This window comes from Battus philenor, unplaced genomic scaffold (genome assembly GCF_028537555.1).
Source record: "Battus philenor isolate CCGP_79_NKW_IND1 unplaced genomic scaffold, ilBatPhil1.0.hap1 SCAF_25, whole genome shotgun sequence".
NCBI lineage: Eukaryota > Metazoa > Arthropoda > Insecta > Lepidoptera > Papilionidae > Battus > Battus philenor.
In genome coordinates, this window is record NW_027181688.1 from 7,804,651 (window position 1) to 7,829,385 (window position 24,735).

The 24,735-nt window shown below is 36.3% G+C and overlaps 2 protein-coding genes across 4 annotated transcripts in view; one reads left to right on the forward strand and one right to left on the reverse strand.

Moving 5' to 3' along the window:
• Positions 1-9,420, forward strand: part of LOC137924895 (deubiquitinase DESI2) — a 34,380-nt gene extending 24,960 nt beyond the window's left edge. The window contains exons 3-8 of the mRNA XM_068768282.1: positions 1,605-1,757; positions 2,704-2,793; positions 3,249-3,300; positions 3,917-4,005; positions 5,990-6,072; positions 6,840-9,420. Coding sequence (XP_068624383.1) covers positions 1,605-1,757; positions 2,704-2,793; positions 3,249-3,300; positions 3,917-4,005; positions 5,990-6,068 — 463 coding nt within the window. The 3' untranslated portion in view covers positions 6,069-6,072; positions 6,840-9,420. The remainder of the gene's footprint in view (positions 1-1,604; positions 1,758-2,703; positions 2,794-3,248; positions 3,301-3,916; positions 4,006-5,989; positions 6,073-6,839) is intronic.
• Positions 9,421-13,265: 3,845 nt separating this feature from the next.
• The window catches only part of LOC137924982 (heterogeneous nuclear ribonucleoprotein U-like protein 1), a 30,038-nt gene continuing 18,568 nt past the window's right edge, over positions 13,266-24,735 (reverse strand). For 2 of the 3 annotated variants that reach the window (XM_068768411.1, XM_068768409.1), the window contains 11 exons: positions 22,994-23,116; positions 22,065-22,193; positions 21,493-21,661; positions 20,955-21,203; positions 20,273-20,513; positions 19,177-19,457; positions 17,922-18,154; positions 16,756-16,882; positions 16,049-16,281; positions 15,008-15,076; positions 13,266-14,109 (listed from right to left, as the gene is read on the reverse strand). In XM_068768411.1, the coding sequence (XP_068624512.1) occupies positions 14,047-14,109; positions 15,008-15,076; positions 16,049-16,281; positions 16,756-16,882; positions 17,922-18,154; positions 19,177-19,457; positions 20,273-20,513; positions 20,955-21,203; positions 21,493-21,661; positions 22,065-22,193; positions 22,994-23,116 (1,917 nt within the window). In that variant the 3' untranslated portion in view covers positions 13,266-14,046. The remainder of the gene's footprint in view (positions 14,110-15,007; positions 15,077-16,048; positions 16,282-16,755; positions 16,883-17,921; positions 18,155-19,176; positions 19,458-20,272; positions 20,514-20,954; positions 21,204-21,492; positions 21,662-22,064; positions 22,194-22,993; positions 23,117-24,735) is intronic. The other variant, XM_068768410.1, reaches the window with a different exon arrangement.

Sequence of the window (24,735 nt, forward strand, 5' to 3'; positions counted from 1 at the left end):
TAAAGGAGAAAAGGACCAGATAGTGCGTAGCCTAACTCACTTTTATAGGTAGGTAAGCCCAAGGGTTATCTAAGGAGCCTGTAGCCTTTACTGTTTTGCCGGATTAGGATTAGGTTCTGCAGGATGCACTTCCGCAAGGTAACGCCTGATTCCATTAAAGACTACACAAAGGTCGCGCGAAGTCACTTAATGCCGGCAGCGCAAGGCCACTCGTCACGGCGATCTTGGGTAGAAGCCTATACCCTATGGGCGTTTATCGGCTGACATGATGATGATTATTTCAAAGTTAGTCTGCGTAGTCAATAAACTTAGACAATAACGACTAAGTAATTCATACGAGTTATTGACCCTGTGATAGTGTCGCGTATTATTGGAGTCCGATATAATTTTAATAACCGATAATGTTTACAGTATCGATGACGGACAATAATTTAATTATTATGACCGTCGACGTTCTCTACAGCATATAGATTTATTTATTTATTTAGAAAAGCACGCCAGAAGAACATGCATTAATGTAGTTACGTACTGTGGGTTCTGACTCGGAATAAAACACCACTGGTTCACAAGGAGTCCTTTATTCACAAATCAGATAGTAACCCTACTTTAACACAAAGTATAATTTAGCTTAGTTCAAACTTCGCTTTCAAATCGCTCAAGAAATCACTGTCCAAATATCTCTTACTAAAAAGTCACTTTGTATCACTGATCGTAGAACTGCCGTCATGGGGAGTACACCTATTTATACTACGGAGAAGGTTCCAGTAAGTTCGTGATAGTATTCGGTTAGAATTTCCGAGAACCGTGCAGAAAAATCTAATAATAACTTCAAGTTCACGCGTGTTTACGGCATTTCTTGATCCTCCGTTACGTGTTTATTGTTTAGAGGGTTGTGTAACTAGTGCTTTGTAACAATATGGTAAAAATAAGCACTTGTAACCATTAACTTGTAATTATTAAGGAAAATATTCCCGATGTTGACGTAAAATAATCGGGTTAGAATATAGAAGGAAGAAGGTTGCAAAGCAGCGTTTATCCACTTTGTTATCAAACACGTAAGGACGATTAAGTTGCCATAGGCAGATTTATTATATAAGCAGTGTTCGTTTCTTATAGCGTGTAATTAAGTGTACCCTCAAAATTGCGATAATCCACAGGAATCAGGTGGTCACTATGATCTTAAAATAAAAACTAACGTACTTATAGCTGACGTCCTTACCTATATAATAAGCTCGTTGATGATACATTATGTAGTCCTTATCTTAATGTTTATCTTTAACATTAAAATTAATAAATATTAAAATAAATACTGATGACTATCTAACTTTGCAGACTTTGTACTGCCTGAAGTTGTAGCATTTCTATAGAAAAATAAATTAATGTACATATTTCACAGTGATCACTTTTTACAAGATGATTGGAAATAGTTGTAAAACTTTAAAGCTACACAAAAGCAATCGCCTGCATTAAATCTATGTTTATTTATATTAATAAAAACTGTTAATATATCAGCAACGATAAAGTGTTAAAAAATTATTTAGGGCTTTACCGTGACAGTTTCTGTTATGGTATTGTATTTATGTTCCGAGTACCGTGTTCCGCAGGTACACGGCGAGCGCGGGCGTGGGCGTCTTTCACAGTGGCGTGCAGGTGCACGGCTCGGAGTGGGCGTACGGAGGTCACCCGTATGCCTTCACCGGAGTTTTCGAAATAGCACCACGCGACGAGCGCGAACTCGGCGAGCAGTTCCGTTTCAGGTGATAATTCTTTCATCACAGATGTTATACAGAATGTCATATTTTGTCATCAAATCAGCTGACAGACCCACTGCAAAGCAAACGCTACACCCAACGATCTCCATGATGACCAGTCTTGCGCATTTCACATCCAGTGACCTAACTATGTCATCGGTCCACCTGGAAGGCCTATCCACACCGCGTCTACCTGCTCGTGGTCCATTTCCATCACCGACTTTCTGGGGATCTCTAATGTTATAGAATAACATATTTAAAGGGGCTAAAATTAATAAGTTCGTGGCCTCTACGAGATCGTATTAGAAATACAGAGACCCCTAGACGTTGGTTGTTTCGATTACGCCAGCGGATTAGTCAATTGAAGTAGCAGTGGACAGTACCAGTGATGGCCTATAGTTCAGAAACGTGGTCTTTTACTTCTCAGCTCAGCCATAGAGAGGGGTATTCTCAAGATTTCTCTACGAAATCAAATTAGGAATGAGGCCCTACACGAAGGTTACTAACAAATCCCAGCGGAATATCAAGTTGAATTGGCAGTAGACAGGCCACGTATTGGCCAGAACAAATACCTGCTGGGACTTTGAGGTTCTGGAGTTAAGATTAAAGGTACGGTACAGCTAAGGAAGTTCAATCACAAGGTAGACAAACGACATTATTAACGTCGTCGGATGACGGTGGACGCAGACAATTTACTACCGATTCTATTGGAAATTTATAATAGAGGCTTTGTATCCAGTTGTGGACACCCTGTGGATGAAATGCTTCTAGAAACAATCCAATGAAATAACTGTCTTTTTTGAAATAGAAATGTAGTACTGGATGTTTCACAAGATGGTTTTTATTTGCCAAATTTATTACGAAAAGCGAGTCGGCCATATCTCGCTTTCCTAAGGCGTTCAGCGGTTTCGAAAGTACTAGAATATTTAAAATTTTGTTGTTCTTATGTCAGGCAAAGTGTGCACATAGGCTACACGGATTTCAGCGAAGAGGAGGTGCGGCGATTGGTGACGGAGCTCGGCAAGCAGTTTCGCGGTGACAGGTAAGTCCAACCTTACGCTGCTGTTAAGTTTTTAACGAGAATTATAAAATAAACTGAATAGGCATATGCCTATTCTTTCGAACATGCGACATACGTTTAAAGTGTGCCATATAAAAGTAGTTTAATTTTAATATTTCCATAAACGGACCAGTGATCAAGTATTAGTGGAATCGGAAAGTATTTTTAAGTTAAATTCACAAGACTACATTTTTAACAAGCTACGAAGCTAAAATTAGCCGATCGTCTCTTTTCAAAGGTCGATGTGCAATATATCGCCGGATACTGTAGTGTGCGCCTGTAAGATGAAAAGTCATTCATGGTTCTTCAAAATATTCTACTTTTATTACTATAAAAATTGTGTGATATTTTGAAATTGTTATTAAAATGCTTAGTATTTTATGCTTTACTGCCGTGTTAAAAATTTAATAATACACAAAGTTGTGTGTAATTTTCAGGTACCACCTTATGAACAACAACTGTAACCACTTCACATCCGCCTTCTGTCTGGTGAGTTTTCCTTTAAAAATATTTTATTTTTCGTTGCAAATCAAACCTTATGTATTGTCACACTGTTTCTTGTTCGTTTCGCGTGGCCCGCTCTGCTTGAGTGTAATTTCATTAAAATCCATTCTTAGTCAATATTAACACAAAAATAGAGCTTACACTTTTGAAGCTTTAAGTAAGCTTTAAGCTTTTACGAGTTTAAAAAAATGTAATTTTTTATAAACTTTCCTCAACCCTCTTGCGGGTCGTTTTGTAAAATTAGAATGTATATATATATGTCAAATTTCAAGTCTCTAAGCCTTATGGGAACCATAACGAACGTCGTTATGAGTCAGTATATTGGTGAAAATCTGAAGAGGGCGCATATAACATCATTTAAACGGTAACGAAGTTCGAATGGCTCCCTGGCGAGCCACGTTTCGCTACATACTACGGTTCCATCGGATTAGTTTTGCAATGGCTGAAAATTATTTTGTATCAACCTTATCTTAATGTCGTCCGGAGACTTGAACACATGCCTTGGCTTGGATGGTTTTGTTGGAATGAACAATTAACGAAATTTAATGTTAAGATTTTGTATAATCGAAGCCTTGTTAAATGAATGTGTGTGTGTGCGTAGGCGCTGTGCGAGCGGGACATCCCCGCCTGGGTGAATCGGCTCGCGTACGTGAGTTCGTGCGTGCCCTTTCTACAGAGATGTCTGCCAAAGTACGTATTCACTGTTTATATTTATACCATTTAAATGCGCGCCAAGGCAATTTTTGAAGACTTTCCATTCGGGCCCCGTGGGGTGTATACGACCCACACTATAAAAATTAAAAAAAACTTTAAGACGTATGCTTTGCACTTTTTCAATACTGAAAAGCTATATTGGCGAAAAAAGTAGTAATTTCATTATGCTAAGAAAAGAACTAAAATCTAGCTACTTCCGCTATGCAGCAGAATTCGTGCAATGAAGCACCGCCCGCCAGCCCGCTGATAAATGCGCGTGCGGTAGACAATGCGAAACAACTACTACCGTTAATCCACTCCACACGTGCTTCACCCCTCCACGGGGCATCCCCAGGACATGCAACACCAACCAGTGTATACTACATCCGGAGGACACGAACGAAATAGTATGGGTTATCCAAAAAAAAAAAAACACTGGTCGGTTAGTTGGTTGCACGACTACTGCTGCATAGCGAAAGTAGCTAGATATTAATCCCTTTCTAAGGATGTATTTCATTTTTAAGAATCTTTTGTTTGTTATTTAAAGTGCAGCGGGGGTCGTATACGCCCCACATGGAATGTGTAAAGAAGATAGATAATTCTAGAGAATTAATAAGAAATGCATGAGCGGAAAAGAAACAGATAAAAAAAACTCTTGCATGACCCGTTGCCATTAAAGCAACACTTCACAGAAAACAATAATTTCCAATAAACCTTGACATAAGCTAACAACTGACTTCTCTTTAACTATACAACATCAAATAGAAAGCGGCACCACGATCAAGGTTCATGTTAAGAAGGATTACAGTTAAAATAAGGAAAACTAATTTTTACCTAGATTATTTATCTTCTAATATATAAAATTCTCGTGTCACGGTGTTCGAACTTGAACTCCTCCGAAACGGCTTGACCGATTTTTACCAAATTTTACAGGCGTATTCAGTATGTCTGAGAATCGGCTACTATCTATTTTCCATACCCCTAAGTGATAAAGGTGGTCCACCCCTAAATTTTATTTTTAATTTTTTAGACAATTTTTTTGGTTTTTATTTTATTATGATACAGCATACAAAAATACGATCAACCCTTATCTTACATTTGTTAATTAAAAACTTTAATTTTTTTTTGCAAAACAACGTTTGCGGCATCAGCTTGTATTATATTCGTATCTTATATTATTGTTACAAAGCTAAAGAACCCTCTAATCAATAAACACGGAACCCTAGGACCAAGAATTGCAGTAAACACGAGTGACCTTGAAGTTATTTATAGATTTTTGTGTGCGGTTCTCGGAAATTCTAACCGAGTACTATCACGAACTTACTAGAACCTTCTCCGTAGTATAAATAGGTGTACTCCCCATGACGACAGTTCTGCGATAAGTGATACAAAGTGACTATTTGGTAAGATATGTAGACAGTGATTTCTTGAGCGATTTGGATGCGAAGTATGGACTAAGCTAAAGTATACTTTGTGTTAAAGTAGGGTGACCATCTGATTTGTGAATAAAGGACTCTTAATGAACCAGTGGTGTTTCATTCAGAGGATGGAGAGGGCTGCCTTTCTGTCATATATGCCTTGCTACAGATAAAATAGTAGTTTAAATGTCTTTTGAAAATTTTGTAACATTTATTTACAGTGACGAATAGTGTAAAAATTAGATTTTATACCACTACGAAGGTTTTAAATGCGGCGACCTAAAAAAGAACTTGCAACGAACTGAATCTCTGAAGTGTCGTAGTGTTAATATAGTAATGTTATGTTCTTTTTAATAAACCGAAACGAAACCCATGTCAAGTTAATTCTGTCTCCCTCTTTTTTTCCGCTATCTGTATTTTATCTTTGAAGCCGTCAAATGAAAAATGAATAGTGTTTATATCTTATATTTATAAATACAAGATATAATCTTCATATAATATTTAATATATTGTTGGAGTAATAACGTAACTGTTTTCGATGTAAAAATGTCTTTTGTTTGCAGAGAATGGCTGACGCCCGCGGCGCTGCAGCAGTCCCTGGCCGCGCACTCGCGTTCCTCCTCGCCCAACACGCCGCAATAGCACCGTACGTACACTCCCCTCGCTCTGGGGCCAACTCCTCCCCCCTCCACACATTAATCATTCAGTTACTACATACTGCATATAATTGAGTCACAAGTTACTCGCTGCAACAAAAGTCGACTGCCTGTACGAATCTGCAACGAGAGGTTAAGTCGAAAAAATTTATCTTTGCTTCTTGCATTTAAAATCAAAACTGCTTAATGTTATGATTACAATCATTAATCGTCAGAAATTTCACATTATATATATTCTGATAAAATCGGTAATGTCTTTGTGACATTGTCATACGCGTAGTGAGAAACAATCGTAAATATTTTAATTTCTTTAAATATATTCCGGAAAGATTAATTAATTATAAATCATCATAATATGCCTGCCTTCCCTGAAATATTATTTTTATTTATTACTCTTTCCTCGATCTTGTTTTTTTGAAAAGGGATACATCTTCCTATTTTCGCCCTTTCTCTCATCCTTCACAATTTATCTTTTTATTTTCTCTTCCATCCTTCACGTTTACTATCATTCTCGCAGCATTTACCCACATTACACGCATCACCTCTCATTCCTCCCACGCTGAGTCTACTGATATGTGGTCGAACACCTTTCGGCCCCAACGGCCAGTAATTCTTTGAGTTATGTAGGTGACTGGGGTTCTTTTGCAGATCTCCTCATTTCTGCTTCGACTTCGCAGAGAAGTTCAGACAATAGCTCTCTTCGTTGCTCCGTTAGAACTGGTAACATTGATAATAATAATGATATTTTGTGACACAGACGCGTGCCGCCGCCGTGCCAGCCGTCGGCCCTAGCGCTCCGTACGGAGCCTCTTAGATGACAATTCTTCTGGCGCATTGTCGAATACCTAGGTTGTACACATAATATCTATAACCTCTCCGCCGGCGACTCAAAATGTAGAACATTATAAATATTTTCAATTTTCGTGTACCTGTTTATAAATTCATGTAGTTTCGATGTACTGTTGAAATTATTGGATGTTTTACTTTTAATGACTGCGTGTGTGATTGGATTCAATCGCTAGCGAAGAGGTTATCTAGTTATAATCTGTAATTATCCTATTTGTAAGTATCCGTTCGGAAACGCAGTTGTTGAAGATTGTTATAAATGAATCTACCTACTAACGAGTGCCTTGGTGTGAAAGGGATGCAATGAAATGTTTAGTGTCCCTTTTGCCCTGCAAAACATGGCCGCTACCGATTGACATGTTTAACAGCTTTTTGGTATATTCATTATGTGCTATAAAAATCCTCAGCTTTTGGTTTACAAGACAAATGTTACACTTTTTATTGCAAATATTTATAAATTAAATAACCTGGCATTGCCATCAATCAACAAATCATTGATTAAAAATGTCCTACAATACTGCAATACCTAAACTTCAAATTAAAAAAAAATGTATATTTGTTCACGTTTTTAATAAATGTAAATGGATCTAAAATATTGTATACCAAGAATTTTGGTTCTGCCAGTGGTATAAACAAACATATATTTATAATAACAACTCTGTGATATATGCCACATCGAAAAAGTTTGTATTATATTCTCCGAAACTCGACCGCTATCCAATCCAATTTAATTTAAAAATGCAAAAGAAATATAAATGGCAACACTGTAACGTACTTCGAGATGTTTCATTTGTGATTATTTTTGCGAATAACCAAGGTGACCTGCTCGGCACTACGTTATCTGTGCACCGGCAGAAGTGAAATATAAATAAATATACGTAGGTTTAGACGTCCGTCCGATGAGGTTTTATTACATTTTTAGCTCGAATGGTTTCCGCGCAATCATTGTACATTATCATCTTTAATTATTTTATATTCTCGAAAAAAAATCCAATATTTTATTTGAGACTAAACAAATAATTTACGAAAGCTCACTTTTAAAATTATTATCAACATATTTACACACTTAATCTTTTTCTAAATACTGTCTATATTTTCAGATTGAATTGTAAGACTATTTGTAAAATAAATCATCCCACCGAATTTTTTTACACATTCTTACATTTTTCTTTATATTGTTTTATTTTTCATTTATCGTTTTTACAGCACAATTTTTTTTTTATATTGTCTTAATTATTGTCATTGGCGTGTAGCGGTTTTAATCATCGGGAATTTATACCTGATCACCCATCACAAAACAAATAAATGAAATTTGACATTAACAATTTTATATATTATTCATAATGTATCTTTTAATTAAATATTCACATATTATCTTTTGATTAATTATTCATAACTTATCTTTAAGTTATTCGTTAATAATATCTATTTACGGCCAAAGTTATCTTACACTACTTAAAAAAAGTTGGTTTTCATACTTCTCATTATTATTGTAACTTTCTTAATAATCATGCTTAATCTTTATCATTTATTCTTACCAAATTTATATACACTTTATATAAAAATTAGGAAGATTTCAAAGAATATATGTAAAGTAGATTCAACATAAAGGAATTAGCGTCGTGTTAGTTACATTAGATGGTAGAGTTCCAACGTTTACTTTGATAATGCGCCGACAGATGTTTTAGACGTTTTTCAAATAGGAACTATTTATGGATGATACTTGACACGTGTCTCTAAGTTAAATTTTTTTTTATTGTATATTCAAAGAAAAACTATATATAAGGTCTCATAATTTCGGTTTGACAAAGAATTGAAAAACGTCGTTAACGTATATGTATTAGATTTTACGATTAATTTTAGTACACTGGCCCACGGAAGAAATGAACGCTGCATCATTTTTAATAATATATTTTTATAATTTAATTTAAGGTCTTCTATGTCAAAGAAATAATAAGGCTATGATTATTGTGATGAAAATGAACATTAATTTTTTTGACATTAATTCAAAATACACTGACCTCAATTTTTTAAAAATAATTCATTTAATAATTTTCCACAGCTCAACGTTAATGAGTGTAAGGAAAATTTTATAAATAACTGAAAATTTTAAACTCTTTAGTATAACCTAAAATTTGTTAAATATACATAAATTCTTTACTAGAATATTTATTCATTAACCGAAATTATTTAACACTGGTAGCGATCACTATGCACGTCAAAAAATGCTTAAACAGTCCAATATAAAAGAAACTATAATCAGATTGCGTTCCCTTATGCCATTTTTTATTTAAAACATTGGTTTCCAGACATATTCTCATGGATCAATATTTAACTGGTTCTTGTGGACTCCCTACATTTCTACCGTTATCCTAAAACAAGACAGAAAATGTAATATGTAGAACAAGTTTTAAAGTAACAATCGCCAAGATTCTCAAAATATCTGCCTACACCGATAGGTAAAGTCAAGCTACCATTTTAGTTATTTACTATCGAGTATTATACCGATAAATTTTTACGGATGACTACGCTTAAAAAATGTGAATACGTTATTTTTATCACGCTACCGTAGGTTTCTGTGTAGTCTCACATGGATCCCCAGGTGTCCACTGGGACCATTTTGGTAACCGAGGGTCTAAAAATATGTTCAGTATCAATATTTCATTAAATAATTTACCCATATTGTTATCCGTATAGGATCATATAAAATGACTACTTGTGTGTGTTATAAGATTGCTAGAAGAGCCCAATTTGACACTCTCCATTTACAGCTACGAGGGTTTCAACAAACTCCGTTCTGATAAGCAACCACAACAAACTAAATTGGTTTTATTTTGGTTACTAAAGATGTTTTTACTAACAATAATACAATAGTAAAGCAATTCATTTTCAGGCTTTATTATAGCAAAAGTCCTTCACACTAACTGCAATTTTTTTTTCATGCTTTTGTTTTATAAACTTGGTCTCAATCGTGAATTCCTTTTGATACAAAAAACTTTTCATTATTAGCAAATCCTGCTTCAGATTATAATAACTAAGTGTAGCACTGTATGTGTAATAAGATTCTTTCTTCCGTGAAGCCAACATGTATATATATATTACTTTATAGAGAACATGTGCCACTTCATTAATAGAAAAAAACTATTTCATATTTTTAGGTATCGTTTGTGGTGTTATATACAAAATCAACATAGACCAAACCATGCTACTTAAATGGACTTAAATTTTATCAAGGATAGGACTTATAGCTTTTTATACGCCCCTTTTTTCTAGACACTGTATATGTTGCTATTCATTGTATATAATCCCTTATAGATTTAATTAGCAACTAAATATTTTGCATAAGGTACTTTAAATTATTGCCTATGATCACGAAAAACCATAGATTGCCTTTTAATACATTTAGTATCTATATAAACTAAAGTTTTAGATGTTGATTTCTAAAATAAAATTGTTGGGAACGCTGGTCATACTTCAAAGTAATCTTTACCATATTTGCGTATTTTGCGTAGTGATGTAGCGTCCTTTCAACAGTGTAATTAAAAAGAATTATTAATTTCTGGATTTTTAAAAATTAGTAACAGTTTTTACTAATTTTTTAGGCATTAATTTTGGAATTTACGGTCTCCTCAATAAGGTTTAAAATCGCGGCGAAAAGAACACGTCTGCAAAGTGCAAACGGTGTACACTGAAATTTGGCCCGATGTAAACACATTCTTACCTCATTACTAACCAATATAATGAGTTGTTCATTTTCTTGTACTTTTCTCCGGTGAATACAGAATAGGATTCAAATAAGTTTTAAATCTGACTTGTCATGTAACTTAGAGTACAAAAATGTTTATTACTTGATAAATACATATGTAATCGGTTTTAGTGATAGTACGAGAGGTATACAGTGTTTGTCGCTTTATTTTGGAGTGTTTCTAGCGATGTGTAAATTACATTGAAGATGTCACCGGACTTTTATTGGACATTATTTTTTTTTTGCAACTAAATGTGATAATAGATAATCAAATCGAAAAATCAGAAAAATGAGTGTTTATTTCATTAAAGCTCTTAATTAAAATACAATTAAATTCAATGAGATACTAATATATCCATTCGCCTAACTATTTTCAGAGTCTATATTTATTAGTCTTTTGTTTTCGATACAAGTGATTTTTTTATTAGCTGTTGCCTTAACTTTCAGGTAGATATACTTTCGAATTTCCTAACTCTGGTAAAATACTGCTTCTTTTATTCGCTTTTCGGTCGTCGAAATTTTTACACGTATGCACATAAATTTTTACGTCGTAAATTCTAATATATTTTTCAGACCAAAATTTTTTTAACAGCAAATTATTTATAAATAAAATACCACGTTCATTTGATTAATCCAGATTAAAAATATTAACAAAAATAGCGTTGTTTGTTATTACTTGTATTTTCTGACGGAGATGTGGATTGATTGTAAATTACAAAGAATCAACCTTCAATGCTATCTGGAACATTCTTTGCATGAATTAAAATGAATGGTTTATTGTCTCCGGGGTACGGCTTAAACGTGAGTAATGTAAGCCCCAATGTGGACGAAACTGGTTCGTTTGTGTTGCAGGTTCCGTGTGGAGTGTAAAAATCTCTATTTTGTATTACAATATAATTAGTAAAGGTAACGAAATTGACTATAATTATAAGGTATTCTCATTGTTAAATAAATGTAATGTACGTTATATTCGGTGAGTCGAATACTGTCTCATTCAGACAAATGAAATTATTCGCTCATTGAATATTAAAAGTTTTTTCCAAATTGTCAAAACGAGAATATATAATGGCAATGGTTTTTTTGGAACAAATAAAATATGTAAAATTTTCCAACTTTGTTTTTTTTTACCTGTTATAAAGTGAGGTGGTGAAATTTACAGCTCAATTACTGTCAAAGTATGCTACACCTAACAGAAAAACCAATGGTTTTAGACAAGACCGCCTTAAACTATGCTGGGGCCCTTTAGAAATGTCAAGAAAGAGAATTATACGAGAAACATCACTATGATGTTTATAGGGATAATCAAATATTGTAGTTTAGTATAATGATATTAGTATGTAACTGGTTTTTTTTTGGTTACAATGGTTGCTTTCGGGATTTCAGTTCGGTAAAATCTCATATATCCTCAAAGTCAATTTTTTGAAGAATTATTATTTTCAATGCACATAATTCACAAATTACTTAGATGCTCTTGAAACATTGTAGTTCGCAATTCTTTTTTATTCTCTTAAACTGCGAAAATGAACACCACTACAATAGGTAACCATCAGGCAATGGAATATTCCTACTTCAACATTTGAGTTTCTTCTAATCTGTGTAACTTTATAAGGTTATATAAGGCTGAGGTTTAATGATTCTTTGCTGTTTTTTTTTTTAATGTTGGCCCAAATGAAAGCATTCTATTTTGAACTCAAGTCTGCTAATGTTTTCATGGTAAAATTCTTCAAAACTGCATTTATTAGTAAATTGATCGGATTCAATTTTGCAAACTGATGAAAAAAAATAAATCGATTTCGGGGCATGCTGCCAAAAGTTTTCTTAATTATGCATTTTTTATTTGGGAAAGTATCTACATGAAAGTTTTCCTTATCTCTGAATTGTGCAGTGATTGATGGATGGTCCTTCAAAAAAAAGCGTGTGCTGTGAATCCTTTTTTCTTCCAAATTTATTTTTGTAGCCAACATTTGGATTATTCCTTTAGCAGCCGTTTCGTACTGATCAATATTATTGCGTGCGTTATTGGTATAACTGATCAAAAATTTGTAGTTTTGTTACAAGGTCCATAAGTATAGTGATATCCTGTAAACTTTGTTTTCTTCATAACTCCCTGAATATCATTCCATAATTCCGTTAGAAGAGCAGTCTCAAATTTTTCCATCCGTTTTGCTAGGCTGGAGGTTGGGTCTCTAGAATCTCCTAGTTGATCGATGTTATTTGCAATGGAGGTCAATGCTTCAGAAATATTATATATTCAGCGTTAGTAGCGATGCTGCAGCGCGTTACTAGCGACGCTGTAGCGCGTTAATAGCGATGCTGTAGCGCGTTTAGCATTCACTGCAAAAAGTCGGCGAAGGCAAGAGGCTTGCATGCTTTGTCAAAATCTTCCATCATGTAGTCACGAAATAGGCGATTTTCGGATGCACTGAAATGTATTACACTTCTTTTGTCACCTTGACAATATTGTCGCTATGCTATTTTTTACACGTATACCCAAGGCGCGGTACAGCGATTTCGGTTACATTAACCGAGCTTAGGAAAACGTTACAGAGTAATAAGTGTATATATCACAAAGGTTTAACAAAATAAAACAGATTTCCAGCTTAATATATTATTATTTAATCAAATTAATTGCGTCGAAATAACATCAAAGTGTGCGATCTCACATACAAACACACGTCGCAAAATAAACCTTATCGCACCAAAACTAAAATGCGCTCGCGGTTTATATACTTACTATATCTTTACCAGCTCGCTTCAGTTACTCCTACATATACATTTAAAAGGAAAAAAAATTGTCAAACAATTGTCGCACGACCAAACGAAAATAATGCTAGTGTAACGCTCTTAGCTAAAAATGAAACAGAGTCCTATGCTAAACCTTACCCAAATACTTAGCTTATTCATTATTTCATACGTGACACATAAATCGATTTAAGATTTGACTCGGAACTCTTTAATCAACTACAGTTCTCGGCGATAAATATTGCACATCGACCTTTTAAAGAGACAAAGTAGTGTGGGAAAGAGAAAGTGCTCTACGAAGCCGAAATTAGCCCATTGTCGTCTCTTTCCAAAGGTCGATGTGCAATATTTATCGCCGGGTACTATAAATACAATTCGTAGAGGAAATCATTAAATTGCATTACAATAAATGTAATATTGTCGCATAATCAATAGATTATACTTTGTTTTGTATTGTTGAGTGTATCGATGTGTGAATCGTTTAAATTTACTAATAAAAATTATAACAACATCATTACAATGTAATTGGGGATGTTTGCTAGTGAAAAGTGTTGACGAATTTGTGTAACATCGACACGTTGTCTGACTGTCGAGTGTTTATATACACAGTGGTCTCGTTTTGCGACGAAACTTATTTCTTTTCACTCGGCGGCGGCACTCCGGTGATGGCGCCCTGGTTTCCACTGCCATAGTTCTGTGTACATAAAATGGTTTTGATAAATAAAAATAAATAGTCAAATATTTTCTAACACTAGAACTTCGTAATTGATATGATTTAGATATTATTTTTTTTATCAACGTTAAAACATCCGGAAGGATCTTACGAAGACAAAAACTTTTCCACTTAAAAAAAAAATTAAACAGGATGCTTAAAGAAATTTAATAAACGATCTTTGTAGATCGTTTTCGTATTTTTTTTGTACTCTTTAAAGTAAGTTTTAACAATTACAGTCAATAGATGAATATATTGTATGATTAAAATATTTTTTTTTTATGAAAAATCTTATAAATTTCATAATGATCATCATCCAGGGCGTTTATTTGTAAAAATTATAGTAAAAAGTAAAAATTTAGTAATATTTAAAAATAAGGTAACATTTGCTTGTTATTAAATTCCCAATTTTACCGGAACAAAGATTATAGATAATTATTTTTAAGAGAAGAGCTATGAGATAACACAATGCATGCTGGTCAAACATTGAGTTTTACATTAAAGTTTAACAGAATACCTGCACAAATTTGGTAAACTAGTACGTAGCTCTCGCAATGGGAGATCGCTAGAAAAAAGGAATCCTCAGGAAAAAAACAGTTTCAAATATTCCATCGGAGCATCCTAGCTAGCAGCAGTACAACGACCCTATTGATTTGAACAACCAGGTTCATCATTTTTTAAACCATAGGACGTGCACCGTTGGACCGCCCGTCCACCTTGTGAGTGGATGTTCTACACTGCAGTTGCCCATTCATAGTGTCTATTCCAAAACCAAGTGTTACCAATTTCGAATTTATAATTAAATTATTGAGAATGTTTTTTTTTCTCCATATTACCAAACAAATACAAAATAGTTTAAAAAACTACCGAACTTCCTCACCTGATAATATTGCGCCCAAGCTTGCGGGTCCATGTTGCCAGACTGCTGGTTTCCTTGCGATTGCTGGTACTGTAACAACATTTTTTAAAATCTTTTTGTATTACAAACAAAACTTTTTCTATTTGTTAGAGTATTTTTGGTTAATAAAAAGTCAAGTTTTTAATAACTACAGAACACGTTACAAATATTTAACTGAATGATTTAATTTTAAAGCATTGTGGCTGACATCATATTTGTAGATTTCTTTTAGTATTTGTATACAGTGATTAATAAACATTATTAATTTTGTTCTTTTAACAAATGACATTCACAACAAATTCATTATTTCTCCTTTTCAGCCGAATATACCCCCCGTTGCAAGGCATTAGCCTCCGTCAAAGATCACCACGATGACCAGTATACGCTGTCCGCGTCCAGAAACTTCTAGCGACCTCAACTATGTCGTCGGTCCACCTAGTGGACTAACTACGCTACCCTTCGGTATCAACCGCCATCGGTTGCAAAGTTCATTATTTATCATAAATATACATGACAGTCAGTTTGTCAGTTGTTCTTCTGGCTTACCAAGGCTGCAGATGGTGTAATCCTTAGATTAGGTGGGGAGAACACATATTTCTATAAGTACTTATTTATAAAGTACTGTGACCGCTGCTTACTGCTATAATAATATTTATGCGATATTTAGTTACACATTTTCTGTAGATGAAATTTTTACATTTAGATACCAACTCATTACTACGAGGCCTCAACGTAAAATTTGATACAAATAATTGTTTCACAGAGTGAAGGTCGGCTAAGATCGGAATTTATGAACTTTCACCCACAAGGGGGGTAAAGGGAAGGGCGTATGGGTATTTAATAAATTTGCGAAGCGGACAGTGGACAGCTAGTTGCTGCTATTTATTATTTCACTTTAAAGTTATTTCCTTGAGGTGACAAGTATAAAAATAGTTAGGAAGAAATTAGTATTTCTAAAACAAACTATAGCACTATACTATAGGGTATATTGGTGGAGATACATAATGGGAATATTGTACATACCCCTGGCCATCCCTGTTGCTGCTGATGCCACTGTTGCCACTGGTACCACTGTTGTGCCGTTTGGTAGTTGGACCACGGCTGGTTCTGATTTTGGTTTTGGTTTTGATTTTGGTTCTGTCCCGCGTTGGACTTTCCACCGCCTCCTGGTGGTGCCTGGGTACCGGATCCCGCTTGGTTGCCGCCAGCGCCTTGAGGATTACCCCAGCCCCAGTTACCCCAATTTCCCCATCCAGCTGTAATACAAAGATCATTAGATGTATGAAAAAATTAGATGTATACATTTTATTTATAAATGACCTGGACATTTAAATCTTACACAAGCTAAGAATAGCCGCATATAACACTTGTTGTCGGAGTCAAATGTTATGAATCCTGTAACCAGCGCGTTGCACCGATTTGCCTATTCTCAAAGAGTTGAGGACCTAACTATTTACAGTCTGCTTGCATATAATACTCAATTACTTTGGATACATTGCACAGAGGTCCTCGGGAAATCTGGAGAAGCTACTTCTCGGTGGCAATGTCGAGGGTAAATGGGCTTAAGGACAGTCCCTTACTTGCTGGACTATGCAATTTCAGTAAACTATGCAATACCATACACGGGTTCTTAAAACATTTCAAAGAGAAAAAAGGCTGGAGATGGGTATGTTTAGCCAAAACCTTCAGTCATGGGACTGGAAATTTATTTATAAAAAATGTTTTTTTACCTTGGTTTTGGTTCCAGTTACCCCAGCCGCCCCATCCAGTAGCCCACTGGTTCCACCCGGCCGGATTCGAGTTCTGCGAGTTCTGGTTCTGGTTTTGATTTTGGTTCTGATTCTGGTTTGAAACATCCTATTAAGTGAATACATATGAATTATCTAACATTCAAAGTTTAAAGTAATGTTTAGGTTGTTTATTTCAAAACCTTTATTATTCCTGATTATTACATCCATTACTGTTCATCATTCCATCTTCATATAACTTCAACATTTTGGTAATAAATTCCAGTAAACTTTTATTTAATAAGTATGAATTTGGGACTTTTTGGTGATGTAAATATCATGGATATTTACTAAACATAATTAAAACTTTAAAAATAAAATTACAAGTATCCACATCTTTTGATCTCACATTGCACAAACAAGAGTGACATATTTAGCTAGATGTGATTTTGTAAAGTGTTATCGTTCTCTATCACATACAACAAGCTGTCGAAGCATTCTTAATAAAAGAATGCTCTGTAGAACCAAACCCAGTCTATCTTTAAAGACAGGTGCTCTACTGACTTTTGCGCCAAATTATGTGTTGGCTACTACACAGTATCTCATGACCATATGACAATATTTACTTACAGTTTTCTTTAACATTTAAATTCCCAGCCTCGGTATGGATATGAGTGAACAATAAATTATATTATATGAAACTAGATTAAGGATACAATGAACTCACTTGTCTAAATATCATCAGCCATCCTAATTAAATTTATTGCTCTCATCACCATGATAGAATGATACTGCATTTTTTATTCAATCTATTCCCACTGACATGAAGACCCAGTGTCTTCTTTTTAGTTATCAATTATATACGAATTTAAACAGTGTTAGTTTCTTATCTATACTCCAATGCTTTACCTATTTTTATCTGCAATCATATTCCTAATTATGATTATATTTACTTTTCTACAATACTATTGTTGGGCTAGTTGAGGACTAAAGACATATTGAAGATCGCAGGAAGTCACTGAATGCAAACAGTAGAAGAATGGTTATTGCAGGGAAACCCAGGTGTGGTTTTATGCCTTGCAGACTGACATGATGATGTTTATGCTACTTTATTAGTTTTTAATCATTTCAGAGAACATGTTTCGAAAAATATGATTTTGCTGGTATACCTTGTTGCCCCCTTGTTGCGCGTTTCGGGGCGGCACGGGCTGCGGTGGTCCTTGACCACCTAGCGCTCCTTGTACGGCCGGCTGCATGCCCGGTGGGCCTCCGCCCGGAGGGCCTCCTCCTGGAGGTCCGCGTGGAGGGCCTCGGTTGTTACCCTGTGAGGGCGCTCCTCGCTGCCACGAGCCCATGCCACCGCCGCCGCCACCACTGCCACCGCCTCCTCCCATATTGCCGCCTAAAAACAATAATATTCATTTATTTTTCTTACAAATTGTGTAATGGTGGATTTATATAAATATTCTCTACTAGTCAAACCAAAGTGGTAGAGAAGTAACGTAATGGCAGATGTGTAAATGATAAAGAAAAGTTTATTATATAAGCAATGCAAAAGTTAATGTTTCTGTGTTATACCTGACAGTCAAATACACCCCCTAAATCTGTGTCACACTATCAAAAAATACGATGCATATATCAACATAATTAAATTTTAAAAATTAGTCATTATACATCCGATTCTCTGATCTGACAGACGTCCATTTTATGGTCTACCCCATTCCTTCATGGTTCTACAACCTCCATAATCAAGGCTTCAAACAGGTATAATCTACAAAACTTAGAACTTGAGAAAGTGTTAGCAGCAACATGCAAATGATATGCATGAAAAAATATTATTACCTCATTAATACCATATATAACCAATGAGATTGGGCGAGCATTAACTCTTTTCTGTGAATATAGTATAACAGGTGATTGGTCAAATCTTCCTACACTCAGACTGAACACTGATGTTAATGTTTTAAAAAGGTAAATATACAGCATGTATGTGAGGTATAAATCTTTATAACTTTTACACCTATTTTTAATCACTATAAAATCATTACTCTAATGATATTTATTTAATATTTCTATTGAAACGCAACAAACCAATAACTATTGGCAGAAAAAATTCTGCAGGAAAACACAGTAAACAGTAATAAATTTAAAAATGTAGCCACCCGAATAATGAAACAATTGATTTTTGGATAGGGTGTGTAACCTACATTTATTGACATTAAATTAGCTTTACATTACTCTTTTAAAGCTCTTACATCTATTATACCAGACCTTGTGTAATACTCACTCAGTAAATTTGAATTCATTAAAATTTGAGATTGTCACATTGTTATATAACCATGACACCCACCTACCCACTAATGAATGCCAAAAGACAATTTCAAAATGTTCATTTTTCTTTATATAACATTCCAATAAACTCACCAGGTCCTTGTCGTTTGTCTGGCGGTGGTCCTCTGTTTGGCTGTCTATTGTCTCTGTTGAAGCGCGATCCGTCATTGATACCGGGGGGCGGGCCGCGTCCTCTGTCGCCTCGCATTCCTGGACCACCCGGTCCACCTGGGCCGGATGGACCTCCATGGCCACCATGACCGCCATGACCTCCAGGACCTCCAAGATTGCCAGGACCGTGGTTAGGACCTCCATGACCGCCTCGGCCACCGCGGAAGTTATCGCGATGATCGTTTCGGCCACCAAAGTCGTTCCTGCACGACAAGAAAATGAATTAAGATTAATTTTGTTTTAAATAACATATTTAAGTTAATCTTGGTTCTATTAAGTTTTAAAACAGATAATTTCATCACCATCAAAGGTGAAAGTTTGCATGTTTTGTTGGGAATTTTTGGTACACAGCCAAAGGTACGAGGATCACTTATAAAAAATCTTAACTTCATTGAAAGATAAATTCATCGGCATTACCATCGAGTGAAGTGTACAAATCCCGATCTAAGCTAGTGTTAGACTACAGAAATAAAATGTCGTAGAGATACTATCGGGTCGCCTAGCTGTTTGAAAGCCAATATTAACAACACAAAATTAAAGAGATGTAGAGGGCTCTTTCTTATTGAGAAAGGACTAAAAAAAAAAGTTCAAAAAAAAATTTTTAACTTTGACACATGACTCCAAATTATATATATTGATATTTGATATATATTTGACTCCGCCCTTGCGCGACCTTAACTACCAACGATCCAGCGCCATCTGCGAGGTTAACTATGTCGAGCTTAACGTGGGCCTATCTATTGGGGGGCGAGCTTACTCACGCCCGCGTCGCCTACATCGCCATTTGAGAACCATTTGACCCGTCAGTGTGTCAACAACGTCAGCAACGTTAGTTCTTCTGCGAAGATCCTGAATACATGTGATTTTGTGATAAATTGAATAATAAAACATCTGTATTGTGTTTTACTAAACTACCAACGACCTACGACTATCAACGAGCCAAAATATTATTGAAGTTTGTTTTAGAAATGTTTTGTGCGCAAAGAATCGTCAGTTTATCGGTTAGTGGACGACAGACCTGTTGTTGTGCTGCATGCCTCCCCATTGGCGGTCGAAGCGGCCTTGCATACCGCCGTGTTGTCCGTGCTGACCGTGTTGGCCGCCGTGTTGACCGTGCTGGCCGCCGCGGTCGCGCCCGTCGCCGCCCCAGCGTCCTCCGCGTGCCGCCGGGCCCCAGCGCCCGCCCCCACGGCCGCCGCCGCCTCGCCCGCCGCCGCCACCGCCACCGCCGCCACCACCGCCGCTACCCCATCTGTCCTCTGGCAACATCATGAATACACGTCATTAATTCTCAAAAAGGTATAGGTGGATCAAGAGACAAGCTTCGATCGCTTTCGCTCAAACTAAAATATTGACTTGTCTAATAAACAAATTTGTACATATTGCAGAAAAGTACTTTTTAATGAGCTGGATAATAGACAAAGAAGTCTATAAAGATGTTATTTTAAAATTGAATGAATTGCTTGAAAAATCAGCACAATTCTACTTCAAAATATCTTTATCAAAAGTGGTATGAACTTCGTGTCTTTTGAATCAATTATTTTAACAATATAAATGGCAAGCTACCACCGACTCGCATTGCTGATCGCTGAAAAGAGCCACACTCAACAGTTGCTCTTTTTCAATGTATTGAAAACTGTTTGATATGTTAATTATAATATAAGACACATGAGACAACATATTAAGATAAAGCTAATTACCTCGTTCTCGACCGAAGTCCCTCTGTCTCCGGTCGTCCCGGCCGTGTCTCTTGTCGGCTTCTCTCGGTCGCTTACTGGGGGGTCCATCTCTACTAGCAGAGCGATCTCTCTTCTCTTTCTCTTTAACGACGCCGGCCGCCTTTGCTTCCTTGTGGAAGGCGTCAACAATTTTCTTGGACTCTTCCTCGTTCAGCTCGGGGTACAACACGTCGTCTAGCCAAGCGCCCTTTTCCGGCAGACTGAAGTTTGCTAGATAATACAAAACACTGTTAATAATTGGTAATGGTCAGGCGTTGCCGTACTGTACAATTGAACGGCATCTCGTATGGATTTTATACTCGCAATTATAAATAACTTTATAACAACGAAGATAAAACCGGCCGATGATCCCGTTCAATGGATACGACGGCCCCTCTGTTTGGTATAGCGGGGGCGGGGTGGGGTGATATGGTAATAGAACATAGAGTACAAATATATTTCGATATATTTCTGTTTGTGGTGAGTAAAGTCGTTTTCCTCGTATCGGCTGGCTACCAACCTTTCATGTCCACGATAGCCCCGTCGGGCACTTCCTTGCCGTCGGCCTCTTCTCTCCGTTTCTGTCGCTCCTTGTAAGTTTCCTCGTCAGTGACAACGACTACGGCGACCCGTCGGTAACCGTCGAATTCCCTCAACTTGCGCCTCTGAGCCGACGGGTATACGTTCGTCTGTTTTTACGTTACAGCGACATACATACGGTGGGCGTCGTCGTCGTTAATGTGGAGCAAAACGAATCGTATTATATGTAAGGTCCGGGTGCACATGGCAGTGAGACACCTAGAACAAGCTCAATAGAGATCCCAGACGCTTTAGTTCCTCACTTTCGTTTGGCAAAGCTTTCATCACTTAAACTAGCTACTCACCGTGCCCGCATCTAGAAATAACATCATTATGCATTTATCACACTTCACACACTTGATAAACCATGTCCTACGTTAACCTACGTAAACTAAATGGTAAACTAGTTACAACGAAACACTTGGCCAAACTCCGAGTTACCGATCTCGATTGTTCCTGGTTCAGTGGCTGCCAGATAGAGCAAAGGAATTACAAGTTTGGATTGAGCCTCACCTGGTCCAGGATAAAATTCCTCCTGCGTCCCTTGGCGATTTCCAACAATTTAAGCACGCATTTGGCGCTCTTTGTCACCATGGCGTCCCATCGGCCCTCGTAGCTCGTCCGGAAAGGCTTACAGTCCACCTGAGATCGAGGCAACAGTCACACAGTCACGCAAGCAAACACTCGGCGCGTTACCGCTTACGGCTACCTTACATCTAAGAGAAATACGTTATATTTGGATACCAGGGATGTTCCGTGTTGACAGGCTTGTGCCGTCCTCTTCGGGCGTCGATCCACTGGTATCATATAACACTGCAAGATGAGACCGCTATAGGTCATGGCATGTTTTTTTTAAGAAATATTTTGCAATAAATGTTGCTGTTATTTGCATCCTGTTGAAAATACAGACTAGCATTAGTTTTTGTATATGACGGAGCAAAGCGGTGCTATTTTGTTGTTGCCAAACCTTTCGTGCTGAAAACTGAACATGTTAGATACTTTCTGTGAAGTCAGGCGTGAGTACGTTACATACGGTGCCAACGACGGCAAATTCCATTTGTCATTACAACTTTGAAATATTACATCACCGACATCTACCCTAACTACACTACAACAAAATAATATTTCTATTTATTTTTGACCATTTAAACATAGCTAACGCCCAACAAATAATTACAGCATCAGAAAAAAAATTGTAACTTTAATAAACTTTGGTAATAAAATTTGTTAATAAACTAAAAAAATATTCGAAAACATATATCAATGATGTAAAATTTCAAAGAATCAAGTAAATGCCAATAAAACAGAAATCCTATATGTTTTATTTTCCATTAGGTATAAAGGTATATTAGAAATTGTGTAAAAACAACTTTTGGCATAGCTAAGTGTAATATTGTGTGTGTCGGGTGTGTGTGCCCGTCGTTTGCGGTCCGCCGACGTACCTTCATCTTGTCGAAGAGCGCGCCAGTCGAAAGGATGTTGTAGCGCTTCTCCGGGTTCGAAGACGTGTGTTGCTTCGCCCAGTAAGTTTTACCCGCACCGGGCATGCCGACCATCAGGATAACCTGTTTTACACAAACATTTTTTTCATTTTCATATGCTCCTAATTTAAACAAAGATTTTGAATATTTTTCAGCATTGGATGTTTTATCTCCATCTTGATCCGTGTCGACGTCCGTAGATCCAGTCCGTGGCCATTTCATTTTCAATGTCATAATGATTCCTCACGACTCAAACGAATATTTATCCACGACTTCAGTTGATCTACTGATATTGATTGAAATTTTCCATCTAATGATTTACGAAGTTATTTTGTTACCCATTTATCCTCAAGTATCCTATGTAACATTTCCTCGGAACAAGTACCAACCACAAATCTCAATGAAATTTCTCGTAATTTTAATGTCTAGTATAATATATATTCAACGAACAATATCACTTCGAACAAATCAGATGTCCATACAATTATTTAAAATATTCAATTCGTAACTTGCATCGAAGTTCACACGGGTTTGATCCGTGAATGTTTGTTAACACACCTACAAGTGTGAGAATATCTTCAGAGGTGCCATCTCATGAAGATTTCATTTACGTTCAATGTTGCGGTAATAAATGTGTTTTCATTGCTATGGTCTTTATAAATTAGGCTGGTGGTGGTAGCACAGGTCGCGCTGCCAATGGCAGATGTTTCTAGTTAAAGCCGAGACGGGTCGGCACGTTCATGACCCCTACCTCCAGAGCGGCGGTTGCACGCTAATGCCATTTTTTGGTATGTCGGCGAGCCCGCGGTGCTGCAAAGGCCAGGAGGACTAAGTATGAAACAAAAGCACAATTTCACCAAGATAAAGATAACAATATCAAGGTGAAGTTATGTACAGGTTAAGTATGTTCTTACAACTCCAATATAAATGCTACATTCCGTCTAAAAGTTATAAAACTTTTAAAACGAGACCACGTGAACCATCACAGGCCATAAAATAGTTTTCTGTTTTGCACAATTTGTACTCTTTTTTCAAATCCCACGAGGCAGTCGCTGTGGGTCTTATCATAATATCGACACAACATCAGGGAAACTGCGTCAACGATAGCAATGGAATCAAGTTTTACGTGTACATAGGTGTAAAGACACATAAAAGAATGCAAAGACTTCACAGCAAATACTCATCAATTAAAACGTCAAACATATGTTACAATTATTTTCCACAATTTTACTGCAGTGCTAGACTTTCAAGTTTATAATGATCGCGAACTTTGCTCGGTGTCGGCGACAAACGTACAAACTAGCTCATACGATGTTAAGCCCTGGAGGGTGCTTGTTGTTAAGGAAACAATTCATTACTACCATATTATGCACAACTTATATGAATTTTATAATTTTTACATATAATTAACTTCAATATGTAATAGTTTCCAGAGCTATTTTAAGCTTAGTTCTTTTGACGTAGTTTGAATTATTTATTAATTATAAAAACAACCATAAAACTGTTTTAATAATAAGAGGGGCAAATCAAAGTTGAATCAAACAGTGAAATAAATCCTAATAAAAATTAAATATGGAAGGGATTGATTAAAATCTCTGATCTGAATACCCGATAAACAAAAAAAACGTATTACTATCGCGTCATAGTGAAGCCATTTCGGCTTCTAAACAATATCGCATCTCGCTGTGTAGCCAAACGTGCGA